Source organism: Natrix helvetica (genome assembly GCF_964273705.1).
Source record: "Natrix helvetica genome assembly, chromosome: 3".
In the NCBI taxonomy this organism is placed as follows: Eukaryota; Metazoa; Chordata; class Lepidosauria; order Squamata; family Natricidae; genus Natrix; species Natrix helvetica.
In genome coordinates this window covers 160,783,122-160,802,627 of record NC_138549.1, presented here as the reverse complement: position 1 = coordinate 160,802,627, position 19,506 = coordinate 160,783,122, and the positions used below count along the sequence as shown (strand labels likewise).

General features: G+C 41.8%; 1 protein-coding gene across 3 annotated transcripts in view; it reads left to right on the top strand.

Annotated features, from left to right (window-relative positions):
* BMP7 (bone morphogenetic protein 7) overlaps nucleotides 1-18,088 on the top strand; it is a 136,059-nt gene extending 117,971 nt beyond the window's left edge. The window contains exons 3-8 of one of the 3 annotated variants that reach the window (XR_014174851.1): nucleotides 1,578-1,726; nucleotides 3,762-3,959; nucleotides 6,384-6,460; nucleotides 9,077-9,187; nucleotides 12,137-12,351; nucleotides 17,843-18,088. Coding sequence is in view for 1 of the 3 variants with exons in the window: in XM_081946542.1 (XP_081802668.1) it covers nucleotides 1,578-1,726; nucleotides 3,762-3,959; nucleotides 6,384-6,460; nucleotides 9,077-9,187; nucleotides 12,137-12,286 (685 nt within the window). In the remaining 2 variants the exon portion in view is untranslated. Of the gene's footprint in view, nucleotides 1-1,577; nucleotides 1,727-3,761; nucleotides 3,960-6,383; nucleotides 6,461-9,076; nucleotides 9,188-12,136; nucleotides 16,569-17,842 lie in introns of those variants that run through there. The other 2 variants (XR_014174852.1, XM_081946542.1) reach the window with 2 other exon arrangements.
* The last annotated feature ends 1,418 nt before the right edge of the window (nucleotides 18,089-19,506 follow it).

Here is a 19,506-nt window from a genome sequence, read left to right as displayed (position 1 = left end):
CCAAATTGCGCGCCCGTTCCACAGGGGGCAATTGTTCGCCCCCTATGGCCAGCGATGGGATCAGCTGGCTGAACCGAGGTGCCGGTAGCCACAGCCACTCAGTCTTGGAGGGGTTGAGTTTAAGTCTGTTGTCCCCCATCCAGACCCCGACGGCCTCCAAACACCGGGACATCACTTCGACAGCCTCGTTGGGGTGGTTTGGAGTTGAAATATACAGCTGAGTATCATCAGCGTAGAGGTGATACTCAACCCCAAAACCACGGATGATCTCACCCAGCGGCTTCACATATGTGTTGAACAGGAGAGGCGAGAGGACCGACCCCTGTGGCACTCTACAAGTGAGTGGCCTCGGGGTCGACCTCTGTCCCCCTGTCAACACACATTGCCTCCGGTCGGAGAGGTAGGAGCCGAACCACCGCAAAACGGTACCTCCGACTCCTATCCCCTCCAACCGGCGCAATAGGATACCATGGTCGATGGTATCAAAAGCTGCCGAGAGGTCTAATAGGACCAGGATAGAGGAACAACCTCTATCTCTGGCCCTCCAGAGATCATCAACCAACGCGACCAAGGCTGTCTCTGTGCTGTGCCCGGGTCGGAAGCCGGACTGGCGTGAGTCTAGATACTCGGATTCGTCAAGGTGTCGTGGAAACTGCTGCGCCACCACATTCTCTACAACCTTCGCTAGAAACGGAAGGTTGGAGACTGGACGATAATTAGCTAGCTCCATTGGGTCGAGTGAAGGCCTCTTAAGTAAGGGCCTCACCACCGCCTCTTTCAAGGTGGTTGGTAAGGATCCCTCACCCAATGAGGCATTCACCAGGCCCAGAAGCCAGCCTCGGGTCACCTCCCAAGATGCCAGTACCAACCAGGAGGGACACGGGTCCATTAAACATGTGGTGGGTCGCAGCCGTCCACGCAACCTATCTAAATCCTCGGGGGCAACAGAATCAAACTTAGTAGGGCTACTTGTGCTTATTCTATAAATAAGCCAAAATAACTCGAACTGAAAATATGGGAGAGGAGGGACTCATATTAGAATCAATAAATTGTTCGTAGTGTTACTTTTAGACAAATTAACTACATTTCCTGCATTAAGGTTTCAGTTCATTGAAAATTGTATTTTTAAGCAAAATTCTTTACACTGCACCACACATTGTGATCTAAACATCTTTGTTCTTTAAAATACATGTATGTATGTATGTATGTATGTATGTATGTATGTATGTATGTATGTACAGTTTTCCCTGTCAAGATTGCCCAAAGATAATTTCTGTGGTCATGTGGCCAGTGTGGCTATATGCCAAAAGCACTTGAATGCTATTACCTTCTCACCAAAGTGGTACCTATTAATCTACTTGCATTTGCATGCTTTCAAACTACTAGGTGGGCAGGAGCTGGAGCAAGGAATGGGAACTCACACTCTGGTCTCAAACGTGGGCTATCAGCTCCCCAGCTGGCAAGTTAGTGTCTAACCACTGAGTCATCGCAACACACATACACACACAATCTTAATTTTAATTCTAGAAATTTTGAAAGATGTTCTCTCCCATTTTCCTTTTATTTTGTGTCTCTAGGGATTCAGATTTGTTCTTACTTGATACTCGTACAATTTGGGCTGAAGAAGAAGGTTGGCTGGTATTTGACATTACAGCAACTAGTAATCATTGGGTGGTAAATCCACAGCACAATCTTGGTATGCAGCTATCAGTGGAGAGTATAGATGGTGAGTATCAGAAAATAACATTTTGGCAAATCTTTTACAATTTGTGCTTGGGCTAATGACCAGTTGTATTTAGAGATGGTGTCCCTTTCGTGTGTCCCCTGGTAGAGAGGATCTTTGTTTACTCAAAGGTATCCTCTGTTGTAAGGTTGCCCGACATATATCTGGATGAAGATTCATTAAAAGGAAGGCAAGGTCCTTGGTTGGTTATTGTCTTCTTCACTGATTTAGCTTCAATTATTCTCCTTTATCCCAAAATGGTTTTCAAACCCTGGTTTAGACTTTCCATTGGCTCTCCAAAGTTTATTACATGCACCTGGAAGTCATCTTAGATCAAGTCATTTCTTGTTTTGTTTTTGCTTCTGGCGATACAAAGAAACTACCAGAATCTGACATCTTCCTCCTTAGACTGAATGAAGACTAAGAAGAGCAAGCTAAATTTGTTAATGTCAGAAAAGTACATGTTGGCATTGGCTTGAGTCTTATGACCATTTCATTCGCCCCATGGAGGTTTGAATCTAGATGGGATGGTTTGGAAGGCTTTTTGAAGTTCTAACTGAAACATAAGCTCACATTCAGTAGGAACTAGACAACTCATGACCTATTTGGTCATCATTTCAGAGATATTTTCTTATTTAAACAGGGAAACAGAATGACCAAGGGCAGAAAATCAGTGAGAGTGGAAATGACTTCTGACTTCCTGCTAGCTTGGTCATAGTTGACTACCTTTGACAGCCATTAGTGGGATTGATCTACCCAGTCTCCAGAAAGCTAGGATGGGAATGGTCTATTGAACTTCTGGATGGCAGTATGTCAGCACTGAAGTTACCATAATTTTTCCAAATTTCAATTCCATGGGATTTTGGATACATTGCTAAGATAGCCCAGTTGAGTTGAATAGGTTCAAAAATTTTCGCCCTATTATGCACTCTTTCATTCAGGTTAGGTTATAGACATAGTATATAAATCAAAATTTCTATTCTTTGATAGTTTAATCCATCAATGGTAGATGGAAGGAAGGAAGGAACAATGGTAGATGGAAGGAAGGAACAATGGAAGAAGGAAGGAAGGAAAAGAAAGAAAGAAAGAAAGAAGAGAAAGAAAGAAAAGAGAGAGGGGAAGAAGGAAATTTTAGTGGATTTTTGTTTATTCTTAGAAAGTTTGGTTAAATGAAGCAATGCAAGAAAGGCTAAAGTAATCCATTAGCCTCAGGCATTCTGTTATCTTCTAAGTCAATGAATGCTTTCCTTCCTGACTTTATATTGGAGCAATAGCTGACTTTTATAAAGTTAACTTGATTTCTTACACACTCGTTCATATCCTGTTTGTCTCATTATGGTGGCAAGTTGAAGAAAACTCGTATGCAGCTTGATTCTAGACATACAGTACATGCTTGGCAATAAATCCTGCGCAATTTATTGGCCTCCATAGCTAAGGAAATGTTCAATGAATGTAGACTCCGAGCCATAACTAGTTTAAAGTATATTTGCATCTTTTTATCTGAATGAAGGGTATTACTTTAAAATTAATACAACTATATTCTTCTCTAAAATCTTTGGGAGAACCCATCAGAGTGACTGCAAAGGAACTCCCACTATAATGAGTTAGAACCCAAGATAGGGGGATGAAGATGAAACTCAAATACTTTGGCCACCTAATGAGAAAGAAGGACTCCCTGGAGAAGAGCCTAATGCTGGGAAAGATGGAGGGCAAAAGAAGAAGGGGAAGACAGAGAATGAGGTGGCTGGATGGAGTCACTGAAGCAGTTGGCGTGAGCTTAAATGGACTCCAGAGGATGGTAGAGACTGGAAGGCCTAGAGGAATGTTGTCCATGGGGTCACGATGGATTGGACACGACTTTGCAACTAACAACAACAACAACAATTGTATTCTAACCACTGTGTCACCATGCATGTTCTATCTTCCTGCACATTGGAGCCTTCTATTATTATTGGAATAACTGGGAAATAGGCAACATTCATCTGCAAAACTGATTTGCCTCATCTGCATCTCTTATCTTCTTTCCCTTTCCACTTAGGACAAAGCATCAATCCCAAGTTTGCTGGTCTCATTGGAAGGCATGGTCCACAGAACAAGCAGCCGTTTACGGTGGCCTTTTTCAAAGCCACCGAAGTGCATCTCCGAAGTATCCGTTCTGCAGGAGGTAAACAGCGGAACCAAAACCGTTCAAAGGCACCTAAAAATCAAGAAGCCTTTCGAGTGTCAAATCTTGGAGGTACGCAAACATTAGGTTTATGATTTCCATACAATTTATCTTGGGGATTAAGTTAAGAAAATGAAGTTGTTTCTGGTAGTTTTGTCTCCTCCCTAAATTGTTTTTTATCTTAGCTGAGAAGAAACGAAATAATGAGCATTGCTTTCTCTGCTGTGAATATTCTTAGATGTTGAGGGGTCTGCAAAAATGCTTCTCTGCAACCAACTAGTTATCAAACACAATGAACTGCAGTCTGGAGTGGGATTCAGTCGGTTCAGACCAGTTCAGGAAAACCGGTAGCTCCGACAATCAGCTGAGAGTGAACTGCTTCGCTCCGACGATTAGGTTGGCCCACACACACGTCCTTGGGCTTTACTTACCTATATCCTCTCAGCTGATTAGCATGGCAGAGTGGATTGCCATGCCTCAGCTGTGTTACTCCCCAAGAAATAACATGGAAGGTAAGTTCTGGCAAACCTGTGCACACTGGTGCAGTGGGCGTTAGGCGCAGGTGGGCGCGAAACATGCAATCACTGAACCGGCAGGATCCCACCACTGATTGCAGTGCACAGTTGGAGTGCGTAAAACTTTCTTAGGACAGAACAGCCATTTTGAGCATTCTAACTCTGAAACAAAATAACCCTTTGAACTCAGGACAAAATAAGGTTGTTGCTATGAGTGTTCACTCTAGAAAAGAAAAAGTGTCTTGCTCCCAATGTTTCATCTGAGATCACTTTCTTATAGCTAAGAACTACATCCTGGGCTTCTTAGGCATGATACTTGGAAAAGTAGACCAAGGGACTGAATGCTATTATTACACAGTATTGCAGCCATAATAAAGACAGGAGTCTCCAACTTTAGCAACTTTAAGATTTGTGGACTTCAACTTCCAGAATTCCCCAGCCAACATTTCTGGCTGAGGAATTCTGGGAGTTGAAGTCCACATGTCCTCAAGTTGCCAAGGGTGAAGGTCCCTGATGTAGACAACGTCTGTCTTATGGAGAGAAAACTATAGAACCGTGTTGGCGAACCTATGGCAACCGTGCCAGAGGTGGCACACACAACCCTCTCTGTGGGCACGTGTGCCATCACCAGCAGCTCTTCTGGTTTCTGGCACACACATGAATGGCAGCCAGCTGGTCTTCTTGAGGGCCGAAACACCGGAAAATGGGCTGAAGATGGCTGTTTCTGGGCTGTTTTCCAGGCCGTATTTGGGCCTGAAAATGCCCCCAAAATCTGCTGTAAAATGGCCCAGAAAATGCCCCAAAAGCAGGCATGCCCACACTGGCCGGCTGGTCTTTGGGTTTCCGGCACTCTGGTGTGCGCATGTTTCCCATGCATGTGTGTTCTGGTTTGGGCATTAGGTACCGAAAAGGTTCGCCATCACTGCTATAGAATATGTACCAGTGGTGGGTTGCAGGTGGTATGCCTCTGTACGGGCGTACCGGAGGCAGCCCGGAGCATGGGATACCGTTTCGGTACGGTGCTCCAGAGGGCCCACCCACCCGCCCTCGCTCCTTACCATCCTTTTACGTCTTTACCACTTCCATGCACAGCGCGTACAGCACCTGCACGACGCTCTGCTGAGCAGCTGCAGTGTCGTGGAAGCTCGCAGAAGTACCAAGACGCATGCGTGTACTGTGCATGTGGATGCCGGCAAGCCCGTTCCAACCATACCAGTTGGAACGTAATCCGCAACCCACCAATGATATGTACCCAGTCACACATTAAAGGAACCTTACCAGTTTTGGTTTTTAGTGCAGGCAGTTTTATGATTGGCCAGCACCACAATTTTGTGCTATGGAGGGAGGGAGGGAGGGAGGGAGAAAGGAAGGAAGGAAGGAAGGAAGGAAGGAAGGAAGGAAGGAAGGAAGGAAGGAAGGAAGGAAGGAAGGAAGTTATTGGATTTAGGAATTTCACCTGTGCTGCAGTGTAGACATTGTATGCTTTCTGAAATTTTCTTCAAATGCTTTAACTTTCTACTGCATCTGTTGTTTAAATGTTTATAGAATTCAGATCAATATTTTAATGTGTTGGAATAATATTAAGGGACCATTAATATGTAGGTTTTATGGATTAATTTTTGGCATCTTTTTTCTCTCTTATTTATTTATTTATACCCCACTTTTATTATTTTTGTAAATAACTCAAGATGGTGAACATACATAATACTCCTTTCTCCTCCAATTTTCCTCACAACAGTAACCAGTGAGGTGGGTAAGCTGAGAGATACATAAATCCTTCTAGGGTTGCATGGAATTTTATTAGACTGTTTATAGATATTGTCATTATTTTAGAAAAATATTTCAAAAGGTCATGTGTGAATGTAACTACATTCCCTCTGCCAGTCTATGCATATTAATAAAATTGTCAGACGGATTGCTACAGGATAGTTAGTCTAACTTTGCTTTGCCTTCTTTTTCTGCCCAACACTCTCCAACTCAGAAAACAGCAGCAATGATCAGAAACAAGCTTGCAAGAAACATGAACTCTATGTCAGTTTCAGGGATCTTGGATGGCAGGTAATGCAACTTTTATTTTACTTGGAATTAGAGATCCCCCATTGTGCTTTAAGTCTACTTATTCTCAAGTGTGTAATGTGACTTCCTTTTCCTATTATGTCCACTTGTAGAAAAGTAAAAGCCAAACCTGTTTTGGCAGATAAGAACATGCAGGTCTCCATGTTGCTTGAAAATAATTCCAGGGCAAGCATTCTTTCCTTATACCCTATTTCCCCGAAAATAAGCCCTAGCATTTTTTGTGTGTGTAATATTAGCCCTACCCCCAAAATAAGCCCTACTTCAGAGCCTATGCAACCAGCCGTCTGGCCGCCCATTTTGTCTGGTTGCTCGTGAGGCTGCAGCCACAAGACAAGGTGGTGTGGTGGAGGAGCTGCTCCACATACCCCGTAGCGGCTTACCTCAGGGTCCCTGCAACCAGACCATCCACAAGCCGACTCCTGTCTCACAGTGGCAACACCAGCAGCCAAGTGCAGCAGGAGCCCATGGGGCCAACAGCTCACTTCTTCTGCTTGCTCGCAGCCACAATAGAGCAGGAGGCCTAGTGGTGTGCTGGGGCTGGGGCTGCGAGCCGAGGCAGGTATAAGCCACTAAGCCAATGCAGGGCACATGCGGCATCTACACTGCTGTGTTGCTTGGCATCCTGACACCCCTCCTGCAAGCAAGCAGAAGTGGGTGTCCCGTACATGGAGGGGGGGAGAATAAGACACCCTCCCAAATAATCCCTAGTGCTTATTTTGGGGGCCCAAAAGAAAATAAGGCCCAGTCTTATTTTCGGGGAAACATGGTAGTAGATTCAGTTCCACTAATTTATTTATCTATTTATTTTTAATTTCTACCGTGTTTCTCTGAAAATAAGGCAGGGTCCTATTTTCTTTTGGACCCCTGAAATAAGCGCTTGGCCTTATTTTTGGGGAAAGTCTTATTATTTTTGAGGTGCAGAGGGCGGCAAGCGTAATCACCTCATGGCTGCTGCTGTGTTATAATATTTTTGAGGAGTGCTTATTTTCAGGGAAGAGCTTATTTCAGTGCATGCGCTCAAAAGCCCGATTGGGCTTATTATCCGGGGAGGTCTTATTTTCGGGAAAACGGGGTTTATCAAATTTGGAGATCACCCATCTCCCTTGAAGAGCCACTCTGAGTGGCGTACAATTATAGCCGTGTAAAAACCATGTCTGTTATATTCCAATAGGAGGCAGTTTAAACGGGAATGAAATAACTAAAGTTAAAAAGGCAGAGGAAGGGACCTTCGAGGCACTGATCAACACCAAAGTTGTGTGTCTATGGAGAGTCTCAGTTGGTTTTCCTTGAACAATACCAAAGTTGTGTGTTCCACTGCGAACCCCAGTCGGCAGAGCCAGGTCTTCAGTTTACGTGCCATGCCAGGAGGGGCTGCCTCGTTTCTGGGGGTGGGGGGAAGTATTCCAAAGGGCAGGAGTGATGTGGAAGAAGGCGCATTTCCTGAGCCATGCCATAATTTTAAATTTATTAATAAACCCAAAAGACTCAGTAAGTTTAAAGCAACCTTTAGTGGGTAGGGCTGAGAGAAAGAGATTGGCTCAAAAGTCAACCAGGTGGCTTTTATTCCTAAAATGGAACTAGAACTCACAGTCTCCCAGTTTCTAGCTTGGTACCTTAACCACTGATGAGGAATGGATAGAAATCTAATAATAGTTTGGGGTTTTTTAAGTCATTCTAATCCAATGTTTCTTCACCTCAGCAACTTTAAGAGGTGTGGACTTCAACTCCCAGAATTCCCTGTTCAGCATTAGGGGAAGGAATTAAAGTTAACTGCAATTCAGAAACACTACTTTAGGGGAAATGAAAGAAAATCCACAGCAACCCCACTGGAATTGATACCCTTTTACTGGGTCTAGGGATAAATTAATGTGCCTGTGGCAGGAAATGAAGGTTAAGCTTTGTTAACCTTCTCTTTGATCTTTAGATGATAGCACAGACCAGAGACATTAATGTAGGTCTACCTAATCCCTAATCCGTTTTAAACTAAAGTAAATCTCCCCTAACCCCCATACTTTTTATCATCGTTCTTTTATTGCAACTTTTAAAAGAGAAACACAGGGGAAAATAGGGACGCTGTGGCTCCGTGGCTAAGGCGCTGAGCATGTTGATCAGAAGGTCCGCAGTTCAGCAGTTCGAATCCCTAGCACCGTGTAATGGAGTGAGCTTGTCCCAGCTTCTGCCAACCTAGCAGTTTGAAAGCATGTAAAAATGCAAGAAGAAAAATAGGGACTACCTTTGGTGGGAAGGTAACAGCGTTCCGTGCGCCTTCTGCATTTAGTCATGCCAGCCGTATGACCACAGAGATGTCTTCGGAAAGCACTGGCTCTTCGGCTTTGAAACGGAGATGAGCACCGCCCCCTAGAGTCGGGAACGACTAGCGCATATGTGCGAGAGGAACCTTTACCTTTACAAGGGGAAAAAAATCTACAGAAATAAATTAAAATGAAAACAATATTATCTAACCAATTCAATTTAAAACCCCCAATTTAAGTGAATGTCCTATATGTATACAGGTGAATTGCAATATTTTTTTGCAGGAAAAAAAGATGTTGTTTAGCGTATTAAGTCCTCTCCCTCTCTCTTCCTCACCTAACCCAGGACTGGATCATCGCTCCAGAAGGCTATGCTGCCTATTACTGCGAAGGTGAATGCGCTTTTCCATTGAACTCTTATATGAATGCAACAAATCATGCTATTGTGCAGACACTGGTAAGTTTATCTTAAAAGTCTTTTGCAACAGTTCTCTAGTCTGATCAGTGTCATTCCATTAAAAGAGAAATGACAAAGCAGGTGAACTATATGGATTTCAGGAAAGTAAAATAACCATTAACTACACATTAGCATTTTTTCTATCTTCAATTTGGTAATTTGTCTGGTACCAGGGTGGACGGTATTTGGTGAACTGTATGGAGTCCTTGGTGCTCTCTGAGCTTAGTGTTCTATTACCAAACTAGGTAACATCATCAAGTTTAAATCATGTCTCCACATTTTGCCATCTTTAGATAGAATGGCATATTTCTGTTCTCTCCTCCTCTCGCCCTGTTAATATGTATGGGTATGATTACTGCTTTTATTCATGCTAGGCAAATTTATCTACTAGACACATTTTTCTCATAGCAATATACTTCTCATATTTCTTCAAAAAATTGACCTAAGAAAAATTTGAGCAATATTTTCCATCATCACAGATTATCAGGAACTACAATTCCATGTATGGGAGAGGATATTGGGTTACTCCAAGATTATAAACTAGATCTAATTATTAATTGACACTATGAGTAAAGAACTTGCAGCTACATTGACAGTTCAGGAATAGCTAGTTCAGCTACTTTGATGGTGGTAACCTGACTTCTTCGGGCAACACCCAAAGTTGCCATGCAATCAGAGAAAATCAAGTGTTGGTAATAATAGGTGCCAAAACCGGATCTTCTGGTTGAATAATGGGAGGAAACATTGACAGGGTGGAAGAGTGTGAACCAATTAACATGTGTCTATATGTATTTGTAATTCACTATAAAAATGAAAAGTGAATAAAAGTGAATTATTTTATCTTTTAAATTATATTTTCATCAAGATGAGAATTTGAAAAGTACTAAGGAAGAGACGCAGTGGCTCAGTGGCTAAGACACTGAGCTTGTCGATCAGAAAGGTTGGCAGTTCGAATCCCTAGCGCCGCGTAACAGAATGAGCTCCCGTTACTTGTCCCAGCTTCTGCCAACCTAGCAGTTCAAAAGCACATAAAAATGCAAGTAGAAAAATAGGAACCACCTTTGGTGGGAAGGTAACAGTGTTACATGTGCCTTCAACATTTAGTCATGCCGGTCACATGACCATGGAGACATCTTCGGACAGCACTGGCTCTTCGGCTTTGGAACGGAGATGAGCATCACCCCCTAAAGTTAGGAACAACTAGCATGCATGCGCGAGGGGGACCTGTACCTTTACTTAAGAAAATAGTTCAGATATTTGAGAAACACAGTGCTGTATTTCTTGGATACGAAATGACCCAATGAAAGCTTTCCCCACAAAAGAGAGGAGGAGAGAAAGGAGGAAAATGCAGAAGAGAAACCTTATTGTATTCATATCAATAATTTCTTCATATCACCAGGTCCCAATACCAGGAAGAATATCTAAAGAACAGTCACAAATCCACAGAGACTAGTGCTTTCTATGGCTGTAAGAGCTGCATTAATGATAGTGGGCTGTGACTTGTGTGCATGCACCACATATACCCACAAACCCACACATATTGCAAATAACATTATCCCCAACATTTACCCAGAAAGCCTTTTATCCTCACTCTTCTTGCTCACTGCCCTTTTATGACTTCTGTATGCAACAAATCCTGTTAATCTTCTGCAAAACCTGTTTCTTCTAAGCCCAATAATCATAGTCTTCTCAGTGCAGAAATAAAGGTGTCAGATCTCCTGGCTACAGTTCCCATAGAACCTGGTGGAAACTTTGTTCAAAAACCCTGTTCCACTGTGGGTACTAGACTCTGTGGGTCTAGTACCCACAGAATACTTGCTCAAGTCAAAGTTAAAAAATGCCTTGTTGATTCTTAATTCGCAGGGATCACCAAATTTATAGAAAAGCAGAACTTTCAAGTATTAGTGGTAGTGGTTATAACATCAACGTGATAGAAACAGGGAAACCGATATGGAGGGGAAGAGAATCATAGTCCATTGCTGGAAAACCATATTTTAGGCTGCACAATTCAAATGGCCACTAGATGGCAGCAAGGAGTTCATCGTTTTCAGGTCTTTTCTGCCATCTAGAGGTCTCCTGGATTCCTACAGTCTCTCTGGTGGGTCCAGAGAGATTCCAAGAAACACCCCCAACGAAATAAAACTCCAAGGCTTGAAGTTCCTCAAAGTTCCAATTTATTAGAGATGTCATGTCAGCACTTCTGGGAAAACCCGAATCTGAAAGCTTCCAGGTTTTCCCCACCCTGCTCCACACCCACAAGTTCCTCACATGGTCCAATCCATTCTTCAGTCTCGACTGGAGACAATCCCCAGTCACTCCAATCCAGGTGCAGGCAATTGTCCTTGACTCCCAGAGTAAGGAATGCTGTTACGGCTAAGTTTCCACCGCTCCAACAAACCCCCCTCCCAATTTCCCAGGCTAAAATAAGTGGCAGTCAGGAAGCTAAAAAGAAAAATGGCTTCCAAATCTGACACTGCATTTGTATTGTATTTGTATTTACCATATTTTTGGGATTATAAGATGTACCAGAGTATAAGATGCACCATGATTTTGAAGAGGTAAATTTTTTAAAAAGTTTTTTGCACTCTGCAGGCCTCCCAAACCTTCTACATGTCTTGCTTTTTGCACACAAAGAGGGGGGGGGGGATGCAGAGCTTTGGGAGGCTTGTAGAGCGCTCCTGGGGGCTGGGGAGGGGCACAACTGAGCAAAAACGGCCTGTTTTTTTGCTCGTTTTTGCTCTCCCCAGCCCCCCAGGAGCACATCCATTTTTGCAAAGGGGGGCGGGGTTTCGGGAGCCAAAAATGCTGTATTCAGTGTATAAGAGGCACCCAGATTTTCACCCTTTTTTTTTTAGGGGAAAAGGTGCGTCTTATACTCCGAAAAATACGGTAATATTCAGCTTCCACTCTTGTAAACATCCTGATGTCTCGTAACTTATTTGCCTCCAGGTTCACTTTATAAACCCCGATACCGTGCCGAAGCCTTGCTGTGCCCCAACACAACTCAACGCCATTTCCGTTCTCTACTTCGATGACAGCTCCAACGTCATCTTGAAGAAATACAGAAACATGGTGGTACGAGCCTGTGGCTGCCATTAACAGCCTAGTCAGGAAAGCTCTACCGGGATTTCAAAATGTGCGGATGGAATTGTTTTTCTAAAATAGTGAGTTGTTTTTTTTAAAAGAAAAAAAATGAGGAAAAAAGAAAAGAAAAGAAAGCTATCTTAGGAAGAACATTTCTAAATGGGCCAAAGGGTCAGGAATGATTTTTTGAGATGCAAACGCTTCTTTGAGAAAAGTTGACTTTAGAAGCATCTTGGATGAAAATAAGGATGGATTCTTTTTTTTTTCCCCTGCAAGTGCCTTGTCAAGGAAACAGACCTCTTTTATATCTTTTCCTTCCTGTCTTTAAAAAAAAAAAAAAAAACAAGAAAGCTATTTGAGGTGTATACGAATGAGGAACACATCTATATGCGCTACATACAGATTTATAGATCTCCTTCCTAAAGAAATGCACCACATGAATTAAAATGTATGAATGAATTTATCTGAATCCACTGGGTCTCTTGACCACATTACAAGGAAGATGTGAATTTTGACTTCTTTTTAAAACAAAAATCCCACGGCCTTACATGTTTCTGATGTTCCCTGCCAAGGCAGCTATAAAACTTTTGCAGTGATTCCAGACCCTGAGCATTATGTATATATACTGTACTTCCGGCAGCTGGTATCTCCTGTTTCCCATTCGAAAGGAGCAGGCAGCCTTACAAATCCAAGAATCAGGGCTGTACATAATATCCTTGTATGGCCATGCATAGTGCTCCGTATACAAGCACAGAGACCGCAAGATAAACGGCATGCAGATTGGAGTTGCAGTTGGCTGTGTTCAGTGTAATTCATGGAATTGCACAATTAAGCTTCCCCTATTTGAGAAAACAGGGCTGACAATAGCATTCACTAGAATACGGACAATAAAAATTTGCCAATCTATTTCCCAAGCCACGGAAGCAAATATACAGATTTAGTGTAATCATTGTTTTAATCACTTATTTTCTGGCAAGATTTCTTCTTTTCCTATGCTTCCTATGCAATCCAATTTGATAAGCAAGAGAACAATCTTTTAACTATTCAGAAGAGTGAATCACTTAATGTGCAGGAACATTGCATTCAGCCAATATAGAGATCTTTTGTTTCTGAAAAGTGCCTTCTCCCTTTTCTGTTCTGGCAATGCTTATTTAAATCTTTCTCTAATCTGGAAGGGAGCAGAAAGGTATAAAAAGTTAATACAATAATTGCTGTTGAATTAAAAGCTACCATTCATAATGTTGGTCAGACGAATTTGGATGAGTAGGTGGACAGCTTGTTAATATTTCCACAATGCTAAATGATGTGGAATTTCAACTCTGTCGAACAGTGGTAAGCATTTTGTGAACTCCAGATGCTACTGAATTTTAAGTGTCATGTTTCATTATTAGTCACTAGTTGATAACCCGGCATTGCCCGCATATTTATTTATAGGGGGAAAATATCTGGACCAAATGTAATGTCTAATGTTGGATTTTCCTCCTTACCAGAGGAGGAACACTTACCTTGTGGAGTACTGTGAAGCTATTACCATGGCAACTCTACTGTGCTGTACAGTAGAAGCCATTTTAAGGCACAACAGGCTGTATCAGAACGCAGACCCCAAGGAGTGTTAGGGGTGTCTTACCCCCACAGTATTTTTTTTCCAGAGAGTAAGTCATCTGTGTACCAAGTTTGATTGAAATTGCTTGAGGTGTTCCAGAGCTGGAACACACACACACACACACACACACACACACACACACAGATTGTGGCTCAGAAGCTGGAATTCAACATCTGTAGATCCATATTTCTGCATAGACCGTGCACACAAAATTATTAACTGGATGGAGCTATTGGGAGAAAAGTACAAAGAGAAAGATTGGATAGAGAGGACCGTTATGGGTAACAAACATTAATCAATAACTTGATACCAAGGTAAATAATCCAGGTTCTATCATCAAGTAGAATTGTTTCCAAAACCTGAAAATGTTACTGCTCATCCTCAGTTAGTTTGAAGATGCCCATGTACAGCGATACGACTTTTGGTTGGGTTGCATGTTGTTTCAAAAAGAATTTTGACCAATCAGGAAAGTTTTAAAGGAGAAGATACCAAGATAAAAACCTACATAGGAAGACTAAAGGCGCTGAGCTCCTAAGTGTTGAATTTCAAGCAGCAAGTGTAATATACAATCAGCTAAAGCTACATAAATACTGCACTTGTAATACTGGATGAAGGTCCTAGTTCAAAAAAGGATATTGTGGCTGAAAAGTGACTGAAGCCATTCAGTTTGTTATGACTGGTGCAAGGTTGCAGATAATACCTCTTAATCACTGAACAAATTCCCATATCTAATCATCACTTGCTTCAAAAAAAAAAAAATTGAAAGGTTTTTTCTGCATCTAAAGATACTAATGTAGCAGAATCTGTTTTATCCTCGGCTATATGCAGTATGTCACTTAATAAATGCAAATCATCTGATGCCTGAAAACTTTTGATGAAGCCCAACTGGGAAGGATGAATTATATCTGGTAAGATCTTTTGCAAGCATCTAGCCAGTAGAATAGTTAAGAACTTGGTGTCCACATTTTGGTGGGTCTTTTACTTGGTTTTAAATCTCATAAAATTATGATAGTAATGTATCAACCTTAAAATTTACCTCATTGTATACCGCTCAAAGAATAGAAACCAACAAACCTGTGTATGCCTTATATACCAGTGCTTCTCTATCTTGGCAACTTGAAGATTCGTGGACTTCAATTCCCAGAATTCTCCAGCCACTATAACTTTTGGGGGGTCTGTCATAACTTCCAATGATTGCTAAGTGAGCAGTCATAAGTCGAGGACTAGCTGTATTTTTTTCCCCCTGGTCTCCCTGAATATGAGAGAGATGTTTCTTCCATCCTTCCTGCTAATAAGGCTGCCTAATGAAATTAATTTGCCGCAATAGGACACAGAAAGTATTTTATCACACAGTGCCTAAGTAATTTCTGGGATTCGTTCCCACATGATGAATTGCTGGTTTTTAAAATCTAAACGATGACATATATATATGATGTTAGGAACAAACCATATTGATTCATATTACCTTGATATCTATGAAGTCATGCATGGAAATGTTTTAGACTGGGTGACTGTTAGGTGGAAAAGGCCCAAAGTGGACTTTCTACTGTATGAAACCAGCTTGTTTCATATACCAGTAGGTAGAATGGTTGTGGGGGTAGATCCCAATGGGAAACTAAAGAGACTAGAGTGGTTTTCAAGCATCCCTCAAATTAGAGCTGATTCTAATCCTTACCTTTCCTCTCAGTCAGCATATTTTTGGATCAGATTAACTTCCCTTCACCTACTGATGAAGTCAGGAGGTCAGAGTCCTAGCAGCTTCAAGAGAATTGAAAGGTTGGCAGTTCGGCGGTTTGAATCCTTAGTGCCGTGTAACGGGGTGAGCTCCCGTTACTTGTGCCAGCTTCTGCCAAACTAGCAGTTAGAAAGCACGTAAAAAAATGCAAGTAGAAAAATAGGGATCACTTTGGTGGGAAAGTAACAGCGTTCTGTGCACCTTCGGCATTTAGTCATGTCAGCCACATGACCACAGAGATGTCTTTGGACAGCGCTGGCTCTTTGGCTTTGAAACTGAGATAAGCACCGCCCCCTAGAGTCGGGAACGAATAGCACATATGTACAAGGGGAACCTTTACCTTAACTTTACAACAGCTTCATATGTCTTTCTAGGGCAGGGGTGTCAAACCCGCGGTATCACGGTGGCGTCACATAATGTATCGTGATTTTCCTCCCCTTCACTAAACCGGGTGTGGTCATCACCAGTGCGTGACGCATCCAGGCCGTGGGCTGCGAGTTTGACATCCCTATTCTAGGGTTTGATGAACCTCCTTCAGGGAACTCTTTTTTAAAATGCTATACTAGATAAAAGAAAAAAAATTACGTTCTTCCTGAGCCCGTTACCATCAGGCTGTGTTGGGACAACATGGATTTGTCAAAAACAGATCATGCCAGACTAATCTTATTGCATTCTTTGATAATGTGACAAAATTAGTGGACCAGAGGAATGCCGTTGATATAGTTTACTTGGACTTCAGTAAGGCTTTTGATAAGGTAGACCATAACCTACTACTAGATAAAGTAGAAGAATGTGGGTTAGACAGCATCACCACCAGATGGATTGGTAACTGGCTGACCAACCGCACTCAACGTGTAGTTCTCAATGGAACTGCATCTACATGGAGGGAAGTATGCAGTGGAGTACCCCAAGGCTCTGTTTTAGGCCCAGTACTCTTCAACATCTTCATCAATGATTTGGATGAGGGAATAAATGGGGAACTCATCAAATTTGCAGATGATACCAAGCTGGCAGGAATAGCCAACACTCCAGAAGATAGGCTTAAGATACAGAAGGATCTTGACAAACTTGAACATTGGGCACTATCTAATAAAATGAAATTCAATGGTGAAAAGAGTAAGGTTCTACATTTAGGCAACAAAAACGGAATGCACAGGTACAGTATAGGTGATACCTTACTCAGTAGTAGTAACTGTGAAAGGGATCTTGGAGTCCTAGTGGACAACCATTTAAATATGAGCCAGCAGTGTGCAGCAGCTGCCAAAAAAGCCAACACAGTTCTAGGCTGCATCAACAGAGGGATAGAATCAAGATCACGTGAAGTGTTAATACCACTTTATAATGCCTTGGTAAGGCCACACTTGGAATACTGCATTCAGTTCTGGTCGCCACGATGTAAAAAAGATGTGGAGACTCTAGAAAGAGTGCAGAGAAGAGCAACAAAAATGATTAGGGGACTGGAGACTAAAACATATGAAGAACGGTTGCAGGAACTGGGTATGTTTAGCTTAAGAGAAAGAAGGACTAGGGGAGACATGATAGCATTATTCCAATATCTCAGAGGTTGCCACAAAGAAGAGGGAGTCAAACTATTCTCCAAAGCACCTGAGGGTAGAACAAGAAGCAATGGGTGGAAACTAATCAAGGAGAGAAGCAACTTAGAAATGAGGAGAAATTTCCTGACAGTGAGAACAATTAATCAGTGGAACAACTTGCCTCCAGAAGTTGTGAATGCCCCAACACTGGAAGTCTTTAAGAAGATGTTGGATAGCTATTTGTCTGAAACGGTATAGGGTTTCCTGCCTAGGCAGGGGGTTGGACTAGAAGACCTCCAAGGTCCCTTCCAACTCTACTATTGTATTGTATTGTATTGTATTATTGTATTCCTGGCCATCATGTGATCATCATTCTGAACATTGTAATCCTAGTTTGTACAGAGGACACCAGTTTAGGGGAGACTGCCTTATGAGTATGTATATAATATATGGGTGATCTGTAGTGTCGTCTTCTCCAGATTATGTTGGTAAATATTCTGGAAGAAAACCTTCACAAATGAGTTCAGCCTCTTTATGTGTATTAGGGGAATAATATTCCTAGGATCATTTCCTTTCCCAAAACCTTTAAAAATAAATGACCTTTTTGGGGGGGTTAATTTCTGTTTAAGTTCCATTCTTTGTACATGTTTTTTGTAAATAGTTTTCACAAAAGCCAAAAAAAAAATTATTTATTTCAGCCTCTGCATTTCTTTTCTCAGTCACATTTGGGAAAGACAAAACCAACCAAGCAATTGACAAAAAAAAAACCCACCACCCTCTCTTATTTGAAAACATGTTATTTAATGAAATATTTATTAACAACTGCTGGTGAAACAAATAAACGTTTGGGGACTTTTTATTTCCTTACAGCAGTTGTTTTTAGATGGTTGTTTGTACAAATTAATCAAATAAATCATTGCCATTTCATGTGGCTTTAAAATGGAGCCTTCCTTGTGATGTTTTTATGTGGTTATTGCACTTCCTTTTCTTCTTCACAGGCCCATCCTGTAAATGTTCCTTTGAGTTCAATGGGTTTCATTGTCAGGGCAATGTAATCCCATTCAAAGAGGCAGAAATGAATGGAGGCTACAATTCCTTATTTATGTACTTCGGTATAAGCTCCATGTAACACAAGGAGATTTTCCCTTGAGTAAAGAATGGAACAGAATTCTTTATTGGCCAAATGGACTTGGACACACAAGGAATTTGTCTCCGGTACATAAGCTATCAGTGTACATGCAAGCAACAAGTGATAAATCATGATCATAGTCCTCATAAAAAGACTTTCATCAAAACCATAAGATACAACACTTAGTGACAGGCATAGGATATTAAATAAGCAACCAACATAAATCATACTAGGATACTAAATAAGCAATATAAATAGTACGATACAAGCAACAAAAATATAGTCATAAGAAGATGAGATAGGTAATAGGAAAGATGAGAAGAAGAATAGTAATACAGCCTTACTAAATAGTTTGACAGTGTTGTGAGAAGTAGTTGTTTAGAAGAGTGATGGCTTGGGAGGACGGATCGACTCTCCTTGTGTCTCATTTCGGCAGTGAGTGCCCAAACTGGAATGTGGGTGCGCCCGCGTACCGGAGCACTGAAAACCCAAAGGCCAGCTGGCATGCCTGTTTTTGGGTTGGTTTCTTGGCTGTTTTTTGGGCCATTTTCAGACCACTTTCCTGCTGTTTTCAGGCCAAAAATAGCCAGAAAAACTCTGTTTGGGGGGCATTTTTCAGGCTGTTTTCCGGCACTCCAGTGCTCACGGTGGTGCACACAGGCCTTTTTTTCACTGTCTTTGGGGCCATTTTCAGGGCATTTTTCTGCTGTTTTTGGGCCAAAAATAGCCCGGAAAACGGCTTGAAAAACAGCCTATATTTAAAGATGTTTTTCAGGCCATTTTCCATCACCCATGAAGACCAGCTGGCCGGCGCACATGTCATGCCAGATACCAGAAGAACAGCTGGTAATGGTGCGCCTGCCCACAGAGAGGGCTCTGCGTGCCACCCCTGGCACACGTGCCATAGGCTTGCCATCACAGCCCTATAGCATCATTTTGAGAGTATGTAGAAGTTAAAGAAGTTTATGACCAGCGTGTGAGGGGTCTGTAGATATTTTCTTTTTTTTTAATGATTTTTTTTTATTTTTGAATAAACACAAACAGACAAAACACACAAAAAACCCCATAAAACCATCTTCCATTACAAATTGTAGAAAGTGTGTTGATTGGTTACAAAAACTTCCGTGCATCCTTTCCACAGTCATCACCTACAATTCATATCAAATATATTTTAAATCTAATATATATATTACTATCATCATACCTCAACCTTCATTTGACTATAATTGTTTT